Source organism: Panthera uncia, chromosome D1 (assembly GCF_023721935.1).
Source record: "Panthera uncia isolate 11264 chromosome D1, Puncia_PCG_1.0, whole genome shotgun sequence".
Lineage (NCBI taxonomy): Eukaryota > Metazoa > Chordata > Mammalia > Carnivora > Felidae > Panthera > Panthera uncia.
The window spans coordinates 4,181,931-4,198,515 of NC_064808.1; the positions used below are offsets into that span (position 1 = coordinate 4,181,931).

At 57.4% G+C, this 16,585-nt stretch overlaps 2 protein-coding genes and 1 long non-coding RNA gene across 3 annotated transcripts; 2 read left to right on the forward strand and 1 right to left on the reverse strand.

Moving 5' to 3' along the window:
- Window positions 1–2,095: 2,095 nt before the first annotated feature.
- Window positions 2,096–7,112, forward strand: CABP2 (calcium binding protein 2). Its single transcript, XM_049642298.1, has 6 exons — window positions 2,096–2,260; window positions 4,517–4,547; window positions 5,494–5,628; window positions 6,017–6,126; window positions 6,240–6,387; window positions 6,986–7,112. Exons 1-6 carry the CDS (start codon window positions 2,096–2,098, stop codon window positions 7,009–7,011), a joined length of 615 nt encoding a protein of 204 aa, XP_049498255.1. The 3' UTR covers window positions 7,012–7,112.
- LOC125930487 (uncharacterized) lies at window positions 6,608–13,352 on the reverse strand. The gene is made up of 3 exons (XR_007460168.1): window positions 12,303–13,352; window positions 7,518–7,787; window positions 6,608–7,024 (listed from the first exon to the last, which is right to left on the reverse strand). It is a non-coding gene; the product is annotated as an uncharacterized LOC125930487 (long non-coding RNA).
- Window positions 13,353–13,701: 349 nt separating this feature from the next.
- CDK2AP2 (cyclin dependent kinase 2 associated protein 2) lies at window positions 13,702–15,631 on the forward strand. Its single transcript, XM_049642306.1, has 4 exons — window positions 13,702–14,121; window positions 14,419–14,519; window positions 14,607–14,739; window positions 15,107–15,631. Exons 1-4 carry the CDS (start codon window positions 14,040–14,042, stop codon window positions 15,172–15,174), a joined length of 384 nt encoding a protein of 127 aa, XP_049498263.1. The 5' UTR covers window positions 13,702–14,039; the 3' UTR covers window positions 15,175–15,631.
- The last annotated feature ends 954 nt before the right edge of the window (window positions 15,632–16,585 follow it).

Genomic DNA, 16,585 nt, shown 5'->3' on the forward strand with positions numbered 1-16,585 from the left:
CCAGGAAACTGCTAGGCCCTTTATTTAATTTTCACAAAGGCACCGCGAGGCCCAGGTCAACCCCCATTTTCCAGATAAGGAAACCGAGGTTCAGAGAGGTGAAATGCCTTGCCAGGGGTCACACAGTGAGTGCGTGGGGAAATCCAGGCCTACAGGCCTTTTCTAGGACCTTACAGAAGATGGTAGAATTCCTGTATCTGAAGGATGTTCGCAAGATGCCGCCTGGGATGTAGTACTCCCCTGGCCTCCAGGAGGGGAGGCCCCAAGTACAGAGGGCTGGAGGCGGCTGGAGGCCGAACCTTCAAGTGGTCAGCTCGGACCCTCACAAGGAGCCCTTCCCACCCTGGACGACCTGGCTGGTGTCCACTCACCTCTGAACGCTGACCACTCCCCAGGTCCTCAGCTCCGCTCGGGGCTGCGTGGGGGCCGTCCCCTCTGCCTGCTGGCCACCCCTCCCTTCAGGCGGTCACTCCCATCGTCTCTCTGGTCTTGTCTCACACGCCACTTCCTCAGCCCCCCAGTCACAGCAAGGTCCCCATTCTCCTCCCTCTTGACAGCCTCTTCTCCTCCATAGTCATTCTGGGTCTGCTGAATGTGTATCTCCCACCAGCTGGAAGGTTCCAGGAGGCAGGGACTGGTCCCCGACACCCAGGAAGGCATATAGCAGGTGTTCCACAAACACTTGTTGAAGATGCCACCCGTCTGGAATTTTCTCCAGCCTCTTGCCATCATACCTCCTCCAGGGGCACTGACCGCTGCCTCCCCTCTGAAGACCTCCGCCTGGGGGTATGAGCCCTGCCTCCCCGCCTGAGGGCCTCCGCCTAACATACTCCGTTGGATTCCAGCACCTGAAACCCTCCACATTCACAGTTGATCCCCGCCAGGGTCCCAGCACTCACCCAGGGCTGAGCATGGGTTAAACATAGGTGGGCAATGCCTAAAAGGGAGGCCCCGTCCTCCCTTCTCCTCCATGAAGCCCCCCTGATGCCTGGGCCAGTGCTCCCGAGTACTTAGACTGTCTGGGATCCTTTCCTGAGTCAGAGGTGCCTGAGAGCAGGGCCTTCGGGACAGACATGGTCTGTCTGTGTAGCCCCAGCAGCTGGCCTGAGGCTCGGTCCCAGCCTCAGACATGTGCAAAAGGAATGCACGAATGGGTGGCCATTCGTGTGGCTGAGGGAGGCCAGAGCCACCGGCTCAGGTGGCAGGTGTCTGGAGGGATCCGTTTCCCTCAGACAAAGGCTGGTGCGGGGGGCAGGTGAATAAATCATGAGGGGCCTGGAGCGGGGCCGGGGCAGGACACCTGACCTCATTCTGGGTGGTGAAGCGCACACAGCTGGGCAGTCAGAGGGCTGGGGACAGAACAGGGGGGCACAAGAGGCCAGTGGGGGCTGCCTGGCCCAGCCCCACATTTCTCCCTGACAAACGAGAGGCCGGAGGTCAGCAGAAGGTAGGTGAGAGGTGCTGGCAGGAGGTGGGGAAGCTCAGAGCTGCTCTGGGGCTCTGGGTGGGGAGAAGGGGGGACGTCTGGGGCCAGGATGGTGGGGGGGGGTGCTGTCTTTCCAGAATCCAGGAGTCATCCTGGGGGGGGGGGCAGTGCGGGCAGGGAAAATAGGAAGAGCAAGGATGGACAGACAGATGGACCAACGGAGCAGAGGGAGGGAGGGAGTGACAGAGATGGGTATGAGAGGTCAGAGAGACCCCCAGAGACAGCAGGGCAAATGTCAGCAGAGTGCAGTGGGGTGGCAAGGGGCCATGGGTGAGACAGATGCAGAGAGATGGGCAGAGAGGGGCAGCGAGCAAGACCCAAATGGCAGGGAGGCGGGGGGGAGACCATAAGCCAGAAAGGCCAGGTGACCAGGTGACCAGGGCTCTGCAAGGTAGTCCGTGGCCAGCATGGGGCTGGAGACCGGTGGCTTGGGGGAGGCTAGGACTTGGGTGAGCAGCACGGGGAGAGCCCTACCAGCCTGTGGAGAGACGGACAGGGGAAAGTACCCGGGAGCCTGTGGGGACCGCACCCACAGCTGCCTACTCAGTCACCCTCCCGCAGGAACGGGGCGACCAGAGTGGGAAGAGGAGGCGCCCAGCCCTGGTCTCCATGGCCCTTCCCCAGGGCCAGGCAGATGGCAGTCTCCCCGCGGGGGACCCCAGCCCCTCTGAGGGCACCCCAGGGCCCAGCCAGGCCCCTGCCAGCCCAGCAGCCAACAGGCGGCGGGCACTCCTCAAGGAATTGGAGGCCCGGGTGCAGGCAGCCTACGGGCAGGTAAAGGGGACAGGGGTGTGGGACACCAGAGGGAGCAGCGGGGATCCCACGCCGCAACCGGGACCCTGTAGGACAGACCCAGGGCAGAGCTCAGGGAGGAGCCCCGGGATGTGCAGGTGGGAGGAAGGCTCAGCCGGTCAGTCAGCTGCCCAGGACAGAAGCTGGCGTCTCTCCCCACCTCTGCCCTCACCAAAGCCCGCGTCCAGCCCACAGCACCCAGAGCTGTCTCCCTTCCGCTCTTCACCTGAGTACAGGGTCGGGGGACTGGTCCAGGCAGAGGTGCCGAGGACGGGCAGGCTGGCCAGGGGCTCTAAGGTGAGAGCAAGGGCCCTGGCCCGGAGAGTCAGGAGCTTTCTGGACCGGGCCAAGACGGCCTCCTCTCAGGACAGGCGGTAGGGGCAGGGCCTGCCGAGTTCATACCACCATTCTGAGGGGAGAGGTGCCCCAGCCCGCCCTGGCACCCTGGGCACCTGGTTTCCTCCTCCTGTGTCCGGTCCCTGCCTCTGAAGACATTAAGTCTCTCCTAATTGGGGGAGATTAGGGGTAGGGGTTGGGGGAGAAAGTGCTGGAGAGGAGGTGCCCAGAAGACCCTCAGAGTGAGCGCAGGGAGGCTGTGCCTTCCAGGGGGCCTTGGCTCCTGAGTGGCCCCCCTCACCAGCAGGGATGCTCAGAGATAATCCTGGATTAGGACCCAAGCCCCCGGGCCCAGGGCTCCCCGCCTGCCCACCCGCTCCCAATCTTCCCCGCGAAACCCTAGGAAAATCCCCTGCAATGCTCCCAGGCTCTCACTGGGGACAGCTGGGGGCAGACAGGAGCCCACAGCATCCGCTGAGGCCCAGCCCTGGGCCGCCCCCAGGACTCCAGGCCTGGCATGGTTCAGGAGCCCATGGGAAACTGTGCCAAACGGCCTCGACATCGGGGGCCTAAGGTAGGACGGCTAAGGGGGAGAAGCCAAGGCCAGGAGGCTGGGCTGGAGCCTGGAAGGGTCAGGTGGGGTGGGCAGAGCCCTGTGTGAGGGCCGGGCTGGGGTTAGAGGTAGAGCAGGGCAGGCGGGTGGAGGGGGTGGTTCCCACCACCCTAGACCAATCAAGATTTCCCCGGGGGAAGGCCCCAGACTCCGGCCCCTTGCGGTCCTGGCTCCCACGGACCCCCGGGCCTTCCCGCCAAGCTCATTAGGCCCCCCGGGTGCCCAACCAGCTGCCCTGTGCCGGCCGCTCTTCCTGCTCTCTGCCAGTCAGAGACAGGAGGTACAGAGCTGGAGCTGAAGGTCCCATTCTGCCACCGGCTTTCTGAGCAACCTTGGTCCAGTCCCTTGCCTTTTCGGGGGCCTCGGTTTGCCCAGTTGAACGGTAAGGGGGTGGACCCTTCCGGCCTAGAGTATTGATGGGTGAAGGCCCCCAATCTCCTGTGCCCGGTTCCAAAGATGGGAGAGGCTGGTGAATGAGGGTGGAGGGGCCGCCGCCCCAGCTCGCTCACAGCTGGCTCTGCCGCAGGAGCGCTGGCAGTGGCCCAGCTCCCCCCCAGGGCGCTCCCACCACAGCCCCGGCCCCGGCCCCGGCCCCGGCCCCGAGGAGCAGGGGGACCCTGGGCCGGGCATCCAGGGTTACTCGGTGCTCAGCAGCCTGGTGGGGCCCGCCTGCATCTTCCTGCGGCCCAGCATCGCGGCCACCCAGCTCGTATGTATGGCAAGCCCCTGCCTTTGCCTCCTCTCTGCCTCTCCTTGAGTGGGGTCTTTGGAACAAAGGCACACAGATCCAGGGGGTGGGACAGAGAAGGGTGGAGAAAACATCAAGGGGATCAAACAGCGGGCAGACCCAAGGAGACCCACCAGGAAAGAGAGAGGAGAGGGAACAGAGAACCTAAGAGACAGCCACCCAGGGGGTGGGCAGGGAGGTGGCAGGGCCTCTGAGAGAGAGAACAAGAGAGACACACGGAGGTCCCCAGGGCCATGTCTGAGGCTCTGCCCGACCCCAGATCCACCTCTGGCAAATGGAGCTCTGCGACCTCTGCAAGGGGAGGGGCAGGAGGTAGGCAGAGGTCTGGGCAGGGGGCAGGGAAGGGGTGGCCCAAGATGCCCAGATCAGCGGGCGGGAACCGGTGGCAGCCACCAGCCCTGAGCAGTGTCAGATGACCCAGGCCCTGCCCGTGCATGTTGGGGGTGCTGAGTGGGGAGCCCCAAAGAACAAGAGGAAGGGGCGCAGGTGTCAGGGTGGTCCAGGGGATTCTTAACTTCTCTGTGCGCCACCCCCCCTCCAGGACCGGGAGCTGCGGCCAGAGGAGATCGAAGGTAAAGCGTTTTGGAAAAGACTAGTCTCCAGAGGGGTGGACAAAGGGTGGAGCGCACAGGGTGGGGACACTGGGTGGGGCCTCGGTGGTCTCCACCAGGAAGGAACTAGGGGCAAGAAAAGGGCTGCAGGAGATCACAGAGAGATGGGGACGAGACCGAACGGGGAGGGGTTGACAGAGCCCCCAGCTGTCAGTCCCCAGGTCTCATTCGCCAGGTGGGTCTCACTTCCCTTTTATGTTTGTTCATTGAGCAAACGCCTCCTGGGTGCCTACTGCGTGCCTGGCCCTGTGCTGGGCACAGGGAGTGTGGCAAACTAGACAGATACAGCCCATGTCCTCGGGGGGGAGGGGGGGTGCAGATGTCAATGAGTCAACAAGTACAAACGATGCTAAGCGCTGGCAAAGAAATGAACAAATGGGCTGGAGGGGACTGAATTTAGACGGAAGACTTTCTTGGGCAGGTGACCCGAAGACCAGAAGAGGGAAGAGTGTCCCAGAATGTGAGCTCCATGAGCTCCATGAGGTTAGGGATTGTTTCCTTTCTTTTCCTTCCTTCCTTTCCCTTCTTTCTTCCTTCCTTCCTTCCTTCCTTCCTTCCTTCCTCTTCCTTCCTTCCTTCCTTCCTTCCTTCCTTCCTTCCTCCTTCCTTCCTTCCTCCTTCCTTCCTTCCTTCCTCCTTCCTTCCTTCCTTCCTTCCCCTTCCTTCCTTCCTTCCTGCCTTATCCCCACTACCTAGAGCAGAGCTTGGCACATAGCAGATGCTCCTTAAATATTTGTTGAAAGAACGAATTAAAGAACTAGCACATGCAAAGGCCCTGAGACAGCAAAGAGAAACTGATGTTTACAAGGAGGAAATGATTTGACCAAAGGACGAAGGAAGGGTGTGCTGGTCCAGGCTGGGGTCCGGGGGGACGAGTGGGAAGGACTGACCCCGCCCTGCCCGGCAGAGCTGCAGATCGCCTTCCAGGAGTTTGACCGAGACCGTGACGGCTACATCGGCTACCGGGAGCTGGGCGCCTGCATGCGGACCCTGGGCTACATGCCCACTGAGATGGAACTCATCGAGATTTCACAGCAAATCAGTATGTGCCTCAGACCTGCCCCAAGCCCAGTTCTCCGGGGGCCATGGCCACGGCTTGAGCAGCTGGGCGGCCCAGGGAAGAGAGATGCCTCCACAGGTTGGCCCCCAGAGCCGGGGACCCTGGTCATTCTCAAGGCGCTTACTCTGCCTCTGAAGAATCTCCCCATCCCCTACAAGGTGGCGGGGGGCGGGGGGGCAAGGACCGTTATCCCCACTTGTTAGATGAGGAAACTGAGCAGATGATCCAGCCTATGGGGCCCCGCGAGAGGGAAGGACCCATTTAGTGGGGCAGGGGAGAGGGACACGGGCCAGGAGAGGAGGGCAGGGGAGGGCCGGGGGCGGGGACGGGTCTCTGGTTGCCTGGGGTCCCTGACGGGTACGGCCCCCAGGTGGCGGGAAGGTGGACTTCGAGGACTTCGTTGAGCTGATGGGCCCCAAGCTGCTGGCAGAGACTGCAGACATGATCGGCGTCAGGGAGCTTCGAGATGCCTTTCGGGAGGTGCGGCCCCTGGGGCTGGAGGGAGGGCAGGGGCTTCGGGTCTGCCGTGACGGAGGGCTGAGTGAATGCGCGGTTTGGCCGGGGACTCAACGCCTCGACCCACGCTGCCACAGTTCGACACCAACGGGGATGGCCGCATCAGCTTGGGTGAGCTGCGGGCAGCCCTCAAGGCCCTGCTGGGGGAGCGCCTCAGCCAGCGGGAGGTGGACGAGGTCCTCCACGACATTGACCTCAACGGGGACGGCCTGGTGGACTTTGAAGGTACCGCCCACTGCCCTCCGCGCTTAGCGCCAGCACAACCCCCGGAGGTTTTTAAGAGCTCAAGGAAATGACCAAAGGGGCATCGGCGCCGTGCGCTAGGCACTCTGTGCCCTCTCCCCGGGAGCAGGACAAGACAGTCAGTTCTTAGGGAGGTGGGAGTGCTTGGCCAAAGATGTGGATGTGGCCAAGATGTGAAGCCAGGCGGGTTGACCAGAACCTCGTTCTTCCTCTAGGCCGCGTTGCCCCAGGGGGAAAACAAGGGTTAAATAATGACAGGAAGCCAAGGAAAATCAGTATGTAGAAATTCTCCCAGAGTTGTTCCTGAGCTTCCTAGCAGCCAAAGCAAAGAGGAAAACAGGTTCAGTTACGAGGTTTGGGGGTCTTGTCGTTGCTGCTGTTTCTTGGTTTCATTTCGTTTTGTTTTGTCCATAAAGCAAAGCCCCTCTTCTTCGCCTGGGGGCCCATTCCCCAGATCCAGAAGACTCCCCTGTGGGCTCTGCCCTGGGCCACGCTTCCTCCCACCTCAAGACCAATATGTTGGTCTCACCCCTACTGGGGTCCAGACTGCAGACCCACAACCTTGGCTTTGTCCCGGCAGAGTTTGTGCGAATGATGTCTCGCTGAGGCTGCACCGAAGCTGGAGGCAGGAGACGGGACTTGGGACCACAGCCACTGCCTGCCAGCGTGTGCCCGGAAACCCTCTGCTTCCAGCTGACCCTCCCCCACCCCCCGACCGCCTCCCTACCCTTCCCGCCCTGACCCTCACCCCTGCTTCCCCACCAAGCCCCACTGCCCGTCCCTGTCTCTCTGAGAGTAAAGTGTCTTGGAGCCTGAGGGGATGGCTTCTGCTTCGCATTTGTTTACCCTGGAGGACCCAGTGTTTGGCCCCCCAAAAGTTATAAGATCCCTCGACCGTGAACTCCAGGTGGGCAGGGGCCCTTTCTGGATTCTGGGCCCTCCCCAGAGCCAGTATCAGGAAACGTCCCTAGATGAATAAATGCCACCTGCTTCTCCCAGAGCCGGGATGTGCACTGGCCCCTCATCCCGCAAAAGGGCTCCCGTCAGGGCCGGGGTTACAACAAAGGGTAGCACAAGGGAGTGAGGGCTTTTCCCAGGCCAACCTCACGTACTCTGGGAGGGAGAAAGAGCTGGAAGGTCAGCTGGGAGGAGTGAGTGACAGATGGGCCCCTTCGGATACACATCAGCTTTGGGGTTCCCGCCTCAAACGCCCGAGCGCGGCAGGGGCCAGGTCGGCGTCCGCTCAGAGGCTCTGCTGCCCAAGCCCGCTTCCTCGCCCTCTCTCTCTTGCATTCCTGACTTCACCTCAGCGTCTGCTTCCGGGGGGACCCAAACGACATGTCCCCTCGCTCCAGCGCTGCCGTGGTCCTTAGAGCCCCATTCTGCAAACGGAGGAAACCAAGACACTGAGTCTAAGCAGCCTTGCTAGAGGTCACACGGCCCCACCGCCGTCTCTCCCCGCCCAGTCCATGCAGCACGTGCTGCCAGATTATTCTTTCTAAAGCGTTACTTGCGTTTTGCCACACTTCTGTTCAGGAACTGGCCGTGACACCCCCCCCCCGCCCCCATCGCCCCCAGATTAATCCAGCCGCTTCTTCAGGCACCAGAAGGCTCTGGGAGGATGAGGGCTGGCATAGAATCACACACAGTTAGGACGAAGCCGAGGTGGGACTTACAGCCAGGCCCCGGGACTCTAAAATCACAGCCCCAACAAGCTGGTGCCTCGAGTCACCGTGGAGGTGGGCCCTGGCCTCCGCTAGCTGCAGCAAAGGCTTGCCTCGCAGAGCACTGCCTGACCCACGGCTGTTCCCACCTGCCGGGAGGGAGCCTTGACCTTTTGGTCGAGAAGGGGAGGGAGCTTACAACGCCCCCGCCTGGTCGTCACCATCGCTGCTGCCGACAAGATGGCTTTGGGACAGAGAGGGCGGGGGCCACCCGCGCCCTGCCCAGCCCAGAGCCTGGACGCCGAGGTGCCGGGGCTGGCTGCAGCGGTCTCAGCACCACTCGCCCGGCAGATCCCAATTAATCCCTAATTCTCAATTAGGGGATCTCTCCTGCCAGTCTGGCAGGCCTGGGGATGAGAAGGAGCTGCCCCAGCCCCAGAGCTTCCCTGGGGGCTCGGGCCCCCCCCCCCCCCGCCACCATCCCTCCTCCCTGCCACCACCCTCCACCTGCTGGCACAAAAGGCATCGTCCGTCCCCTCTGCAGGGGCTGGGGGTGGTGACGGACGTGTGTCAGGGGACGACCGGAATCCTGCTGAGGGTCTGCCGCCCGCGGGCTCCTGGCCTGGCAGGCTCTGTGGTTGGGGCGGAGGGAGGGGGAGGGGATGGCGATGGGATGGTGTTAATTGGCCGCCCAAAGTGCCCACAGCTCCTCCAAATCTCCTATATGCCTTCCTACCCCCAAAAAGCTGCTGGCCCAGAAAGTCCCAACAGAGTAACCGCTGGAGCAGGGCCCAGGGCCGGGAAGAAACAGTGAGCGGACAGAGACTGTCCTGAGCCAAGAGCCCCTTCTCCACTTAGTGGGGACACCTGCCCCCCAACCCCGTGAGCTGTGGCCAGCTGGAGCAGGCCAGAGCTACGAGATCTTCTGGGTTTCCAAAAGAAACTGTAAAGTCAGACTTACATTGAGTCCATTTTATTGATTTTTTTTTTTTTTTAAGAGAGAGTGAGTGGGAGAAAGGGGCAAAGGGAGAGGGAGAGAGAATCCCAAGCAGGCTTCACACTCAGCATGGAACCAGACTCAGGGCTCCATCCCACGACCAGGGGATCAGGACCTGAGCCGAAATCAAGAGTCAGACGCTCAACCGACTGAGCCACCCAGGCACCCCAATTAAGTCCACTTTAAATAGTTTGCTGACTATAGAATTCAATGAGGTGTATAAACCTTACATGTACAGCTCAATGAATTTTTACATGTGTGTGCGCTCAGGGAACCATCACCCACATCAAGATATTACATCCACTTATTTTATTTAGAACAGTTCTAGGCTTACAGAAGTACCTTGAAGATACTACAGGGAGTTCCTGTATACAATCCACCACAGCCAGCTTGGGCAAGGTTCTCCAGAGAACAGAACCAATAGAAGACGCGTGTGTATGTGTGTGTGTGTGTGTGTGTGTGTGTGTGTGTGTAGCTATTCATTGTAAGGAATTGGCTCAGGTGATGATAGGTGCTGAGCAGTCCCAAGGTTGACAGTCAGCAAGGTGGAGAGCCAGGGGAACTGGTGTTTCAGTTCCAGTCTGAGCCTGAAGGACTGAGGACCAGCAAAGTTTCGAAGACAGATGTCCTGCCTCGACCCTCAAGCAGGCCAAGTTCCCTCTTACTCAGCCTCGGTGCTCCATTTGGGTCTTCAACTGATCGGATAAGGCCCACCCACCCATCATGGGAAGGGCCATCTGCTTTACTCAGTCCTCCAATTCAGTGGATGTTAATTGCATCCAGAAACACCCTCGCAGTCACAGCCAAAGTCACATTTAGCCAAACATCTGGCCATTTGCGACCCAGGCACGTTGGCACTTAAAATTAACCATCATGCTCTATTAATATCTTATGTTAGAATGGTCCATTTGTTGCAATTAATAAACACTGACACGTAATTATTAACTAAAGTCTATATTCTATGCAGATTTCGTAATTTTCCCCCTGACTATCCTTTTGCTGTCCAGAATGCCACCCTGGACACCACATTACATTAGGCATCATGCCTCCTCAAACTCCTCTTGGTTGTGATAGTTTCTCAGGCTTCCCTTATGTTGTTTCATTTTTCTGATCTTGACAGTTTTAAGGAACACTGGTCAGGTATCTTATAGAAAGTCCCTAAGTTGGGATTTGTCTGATGTTCCCCTCATGATTAGTCCAGGGTTATGGGTTTGTAGGAGGAAGACCACACAGGTAAAGTGCCCTTCTCATCCCATCATATCAAGGGTACATAGTATCAACATGACTTCACTGTCGATGTTGACCTTGATCACCTGGCTTGAGGTAGTGTTTGTCAGGTTTCTATACTACAAAATTACTTTTTCTTTCTCCCATTATGTACCACACTCTCTGGAAGAAAGTTACTCTGCATAGCCCACACTCCACCTCATTAAGGACAGAGTCTCTACATAAATTACTTGGACTTCTTCTATATAGATTTGTCTCTTCTCTTCCTTTATTTATTCAACCATTAGACATAGATATAGAGATAGACGAGACAGAGATAGAAATAGAGATAGAAATACATGTCAGTAAGGGCTCATAGATATTTATTTTATACAAGTTATAATCCAATATTTTTAAAAATTTTGTTGTTCATATTCCTCCAGTTTGGGCCATTGGGAGCCCTTTCAGTTAGCTCCTGTGTCCCTTTGACATACCCCCATCATGGTGGCATTGAGGGTTTGGGGATTTGGGGGTGTGGTGGGTTTGGGTTTGTTTGTTTGTTTGTTCGTTCGTTCATTCGTTTGTTTTTCAGCATTTTCTTACTTTCTAGAAGTATAAGATGCTCCAGGATCATCTTGTCTATTTTCTGCCCCAGTCTTAGAATTAGCCATTTTCTCCAAGGAACGCTGGTTCACTTTATTGGAGAATGCTATTAGAAACCAAGATCTGGGGGGGCACCCGGATGGCTCAGTCAGTTAAGCATCCAACTTTAGCTCAGGTCATGATCTCGTGGTTTATGAGTTTGACCCCTGCATCAGGCTCTGTGCTGACAGCTCAGCCTGGAGCCTCCCTCGGATTCTGTGTCTCCCTCTCTCTCTGCCCCTCCACCCCGCTCTGCTTAAAAATAACCATTAAAAAAAAACTTAAAAAAAAAAAAGAAACCAAGATCTGTGTGCTATATTGCTTATAGGCTCTCTCAGTTGATAGAGAAGATATGCATGTACACTAATCTGTGTATATACAATTTTTAAATATTTCTGTATGTAATCTACTGTCTCTATATTGAGCTAAACACGAGTTCATATTAATGTCTCCAATTTCCGACCCATTATTACATGGATCATGCTAGCCTCCTCCCCTTGCTTACAAGTAACTTCTCGTCCAAAAAACAAGAAATCATCCATGTTCATTTACTTACTTTTTAATTCCCGTGTATGTGCACAGTGGTTTTAAAATTGTCAACCCACACCCCCACAGGAAACCACTTCAACTAGAGACAGTGCTCCTTCATTGTCACAGATCCACTCATTTCCAGATTAGCACCTTAGTCACCCGCCCCTTCAGTGAGGCCATCTCGTACATTTGTAAAACAGCTAGACTCTTTTGTCACATTCTTCATTCCATCCTGGGATCCCCTGACCTCCTAAATGATTTTTTAAATTTTGCATAAAGCTTACTCTTTACGACAGATGCTTAATATCTTGTATCCACCATTACGGTATCATATAGAATAGTTTCAATGCCTTAAAAAAAAAAATCCCCAGGGTGACTGGGGTGGCTCAGTTAGTTGAGCATCCCACTGTTGATCTCAGCTCTGGTCTTGATCTCAGGGCCATGAGTTCAAGCCCACATGGGGCTCCAAACTGGGTTTGAAGGCTACTTAAAAAAAAAAAAAAAAGTCCAGGGTGCCTGGGTGGCTCAGTGGGTTGGGCGTCCGACTTCGGCCCAGGTCATGATCTCGCGGTTTGTGGGTTCGAACCCTGCATCAGGCTCTGTGCTGACAGCTCAGAGCCTGGAGCCTGCTTTGAATTCTGTGTCTTCCTCCCTCTCTGCCCCTCCCCCCCTCCCTCTCTGCCCCTCCCCCACTTGTGTTCTGTCTCTCTCTCAAAAATAAACACTAAAAAATAAATTTTTAATGTGAAAGAACATTACAAAAAATACATAAACTTTTAAACAATTATTTAAAACATCCCTTGTTCAGCTACTTAATTCTACCCCTCATCACCCCTGGCAACCAGTCATTTGTTTACCTTATGTAGAAGTTTCCTTTTTTCCAGAACGCCCTACAATTGGAATCATACAGTACATGGTTTTTTCAGACTGGCTTCTTTCACTTAGCAATATGCCGCTCTGTGTCTTTTCATGGCTAGATAGATGATTTCCTTTTATTGCTGAATAATAGTTCATTATATGGATATATCACAGTTAATTTGCTCATTCGCCAATTGAATGCCACTTCCTCTGGGAAGAGTTCTGTGATGTCACCAAGCAGGCTCCTTCCTCCAAATTCCAATGCATCCTGTACCAGACTTCCCATTGTCTTAATATACTGTGTGCCTTCGCTTCCCTGTCCGTCTCTCCTTGAGACTAAGAGTTCCTTGAGGGCAGAAGCCATGGCCAGTTCATTTCCATATCATCAGTGTCTAGCACAAGGCCTGGGAGGAAGGATAGAGTCAGAAAAATGTCTGTTGAATGAATGAATGAACGAACTAACGAACGTCCTGCAGAGGAGGAAAATCTACAGACCTGGGGCATGAGGGGTATGCGAGGCCAGAAAAGTTTTGAGGAAGAGTAGCGTGGGAGAAAGGGTTAGTGTTTGGAGGAGAGTCTAAGATATAGGGTTATGAGGAATGAGATTTCAGGGGAGGGGTCTGGGTAGAGAAATGGATGGAAAAGAGGAGAATGAATATTCATTTGTCCACACGACAGCCCTATAAGATAGTTATTATTAGCGTCCGCCTCTTAAAAGACGGGGAAACCCAAGCATGCCGAGGTGAGTAACTTGCCCAGGAGGACATCGCCTGTGGGGGTAGTGTGAGATTCGAACCATCAGCTTATTTAACTCCAGTCGATGCTCTCATCACCAGTTTGGGACAGGGCCCGACCTGCAGTGAGCAGTCAACGGAGGTGCGCTGTTCCTGCTATTGTCAGTATGAGGCACCGGCTTGGGGTCTGGGAGGCCAGGTTGAGGGGTCTCTGAGGTTGCCCTCGGACCTGAGACCCAGCCTGGACCTGAGCACTAGGCAAATGAGAAGCACAGGCGCGGTGGTAGCGTTGGTGAGGGACCCGTTGCCATAGGAACAAACGGAGGCTTTAGGAGGAGGGCGCATGCGCGGACCGGGGAAAGGGTGTTGAACCGGTGAAAGGTGACGTAAAAGCGCACGGGGTGAGACGCAGGGCTCCGAACGTCAAAGCCCTGCGTCCTCCGGCACCCAGAGCGGTAGAAAGGCGCGTTCGGTGGTGGCGGCGACAGCAATAACAGCCCCAGCTGGACCGTGACCAGGCGGAGCGCAGCCGACGTGCAAAACAGCGCGAGTGAAACGATAGGGCGGCGCCCGCACACGGGAAGACCCCTCCGCGTGAACCGCGGCGGACCGGACCAGGGTCCCGGCTTCCGAGGCCCCGCCTCTCGGGCCTTGGAACTAATCGGATTGAGAGCGCGCCGGCCTGGACCGCGAACTCGCCAATTGCGTAGGGCGTCAGCCACCGCCCAATCCGGAGCAGACAGGTGCGAGCCCCGAAAGGCGGAGGCCAATCAGCAGCGGTTGCGGCCTGTTGGGGCCGGTCTCGGCCAATGAGGAGGCTCGAGTGACATCTTCGCGCACCAATAGGGAGTGAGAGAGCGTTCGCGCCCGCCTACCCTTCCGGCCTGAGCTCTATTTACCAGGGGCGTGCGGCCGGTTTACCAATCAGAGCGCGGCTGAGCGGCCAAGCAGCCAACCCCGGAGGAGCGGCCGGCCGGCGTCCGCCGCACCCAAGAGTTGGGGATGTCCTACAAACCCATCGCCCCCGCCCCCAGCAGTACCCCCGGCTCCAGCACCCCTGGGCCCGGCACCCCGGTCCCTACAGGTGAGGATCCAGCTCTACCCCTGCTCACCTGCCCGGGTGGTCGGGAAGACGGCCTGAGTTCTGCAACACTGGGCCTGCCGCCTACCCTCGCTGAGCCTCAGTTTGCTGGCCTGTGAAGTGGGCGTGGTCACGTAAGGGCTAGGTGGTGGAGTGCAGGGGGAGGGGTTTGTCCCTGAAGTTGAGCTCCTGAAGTGAAGCATCCGTTTGGAGGGAATCGGGCGAATCCGGTCGGGGGCTTGGAACGCTGGGAGGAGGCGTCCTGGCCCCGCGCTGACCTCTTACTCGCGCATGTTGCAGCCGGAAGTGTCCCATCGCCATCGGGCTCGGTGCCGGGAGCCGCTGCCCCTTTCAGACCCCTGTTTAACGACTTCGGACCGCCCTCCATGGGTTATGTGCAGGTGAGTGGGGCTGAGGGACTGCGTCTGGATGGGGACTGGGGGTCCCCTCGGGGCCTGAGTTCATCGCCCTGTCCTCTTTTGACACAGGCAATGAAGCCACCGGGCGCCCAGGGCTCCCAGAGCACCTACACGGACCTGCTGTCGGTCATAGAGGAGATGGGCAAAGAGATCCGGCCAACCTATGCTGGTAGCAAGAGCGCCATGGAGCGTCTGAAGAGAGGTAAGTGAGGCCTTCACCCGCCCTGGTCAAGAGACTAACACCGGACAGTCCTTCATGAGGAAGGGAAGGACATCTGAAGGCCACCTGAGCCAAGCCTAGACAAGGGCCAGGATCACCATCCAGAGAGGTGTTTTGAATTGAATTGAAATTGAGTCCGTTTTCGGGGAAGGACCAGAGCATTTGTATTTCAACAAGGCAGATTTGAGGGTTAGCCACGTCTCTAATCGTATTAGTCCCCTCGTTAGATTATAGTCCTTGTCCTTTTTACTGAAAGGAAAGGGGGTAGAGAGGGAGGGGTCTTCCTCTGGGGGGGGGGGGGGGGGACTGTGGAGAGTTTCTCTACGTCACTTGCGCATCCCCACCTCAGGCATCATCCATGCCCGGGCCCTAGTCAGAGAGTGCCTGGCAGAGACAGAGCGGAACGCCCGCACGTAACAGGACGCAACTCCGCCTCCGAATCTGGACCTTTCCCGGCCACTGCAGAGCACCTGCTTCTCCCTGGCCTTCACCCCGAGTTGCACTTCCCAGCCTGGGCTTCCTGTCCTGTGTCCCGTGGTGGGTGCCCTCCAGGAACCAGGGGGCGGCTCTCACTCCAGTCGACAGCACTAACTGGGACTCTTTCAAGAGTTAGCAGCGAGGTCACTGTGAGTCCCACCCATGACCTGCCAACAGTGTTGATCCAACTGGAGCGTTCTCCTGTCTGTGGCCCCCACCACTCAGCACTTACCCAGGACTTTTCACCACTTTTCCCAGACTCCTCCCCTAGCAGGGCCTCCGAAGGCCTGTCACCTCCCTGCCTCGTCTCCTGGGCCATAGCGACTCTTTTTTCAGTGTCTTTTGCTAATTATGCCCTTTTTGTATAAATAAAAGATAATTTGGAGTTGTTCTCTCATCTCTTAGTCTTTCTGAGTCTGGTAGTTCTGCTAAGCCAGGCAGAAATTGGGAAAGAGGAGACTTACAGAGGGGAAAGGGTCGGTGCAGTGGTGGGAGAGAGAGGGCAGCCGAGCCCGGCCTGGCCTTGCCCTTGCTGTCCGTTGATTTGGGTTGGGACCTTGCCCTTCTCCTGCCCTCAGCCTTCCCAGTTGTGGAAAGGGTTGAACTTTAGTACCTGGGAGCCCTGCCCTCCTACACATGGTGCCACCAGGGGGCAGCGCAGGGCCTTGGCAGCCTCCGCAGCTGGAGGGCACTGTCGGCAGCCTGGGCCTAGAGGCTTCTTTCTCTGGATTGGCAGTGATGTCTGGCAGGGTGGAAATGTCAGTTCATGTGAGCCAGGCGGTCGCATGCCCTCATGCCCTAACATCTTGAACTCCGAGTCAGCCGTGAGAGGCTCTGAACACATCCTGACTCCTCAGGGGAGAGGGGACACTGCTGCTTCCCTCCCCCCAGCACCTGGGAAGCAGGGCCAAGGGGAGAGGACTGCCTTCCCAAATGGGTGAGACCCAGCTCGGTGCTGCCATCCACTGTCCCAGCACCTTCTAGCCTGCTGGGTGTGGCCCCGTGAGCCCAGCCCTCAGGTGTCTCAGCCTTTGCCCAGGGTCTGGTTGGCCAGACTTGTGGACCCGGAAGGTATCAGTGGGGAAAGCCATGGGGCCCCATTCAGGGGCTAGACCACGGCTTCGGAGTGACTGCAGTCCTATGCCTGAGTGTATAGCTGAATGCCCTTAGAGGCCTGGGGCGCTGGAACGCCACCCCCTGGGGACAGGCAAGTCTTAGACCGGCCTCTCCTCAGACTTTGGAGGCCGCGCGGCATCTCCCCTACCCTGGGTCCCGGGCTCGAGGGCTGGGAAGAATGGGGATGGGTCCAGCCATATTCCCAAGGCACACAGGAGGGCTGGGCCAGGGTGGA

Coding starts and splice junctions, on each gene's coding strand:
- CDK2AP2 (XM_049642306.1), top strand. CDS start 14,040: ATGTCCTACAAACCCATCGCCCCCGCCCCCAGCAGTACCCCCGGCTCC. Junction 14,122..14,418: donor CGGCACCCCGGTCCCTACAG/GTGAGGATCCAG, acceptor CGCATGTTGCAG/CCGGAAGTGTCCCATCGCCA. Junction 14,740..15,106: donor CATGGAGCGTCTGAAGAGAG/GTAAGTGAGGCC, acceptor TCCCCACCTCAG/GCATCATCCATGCCCGGGCC.
- CABP2 (XM_049642298.1), top strand. CDS start 2,096: ATGGCCCTTCCCCAGGGCCAGGCAGATGGCAGTCTCCCCGCGGGGGAC. Junction 4,548..5,493: donor GCGGCCAGAGGAGATCGAAG/GTAAAGCGTTTT, acceptor CCTGCCCGGCAG/AGCTGCAGATCGCCTTCCAG. Junction 6,388..6,985: donor CGGCCTGGTGGACTTTGAAG/GTACCGCCCACT, acceptor TTGTCCCGGCAG/AGTTTGTGCGAATGATGTCT.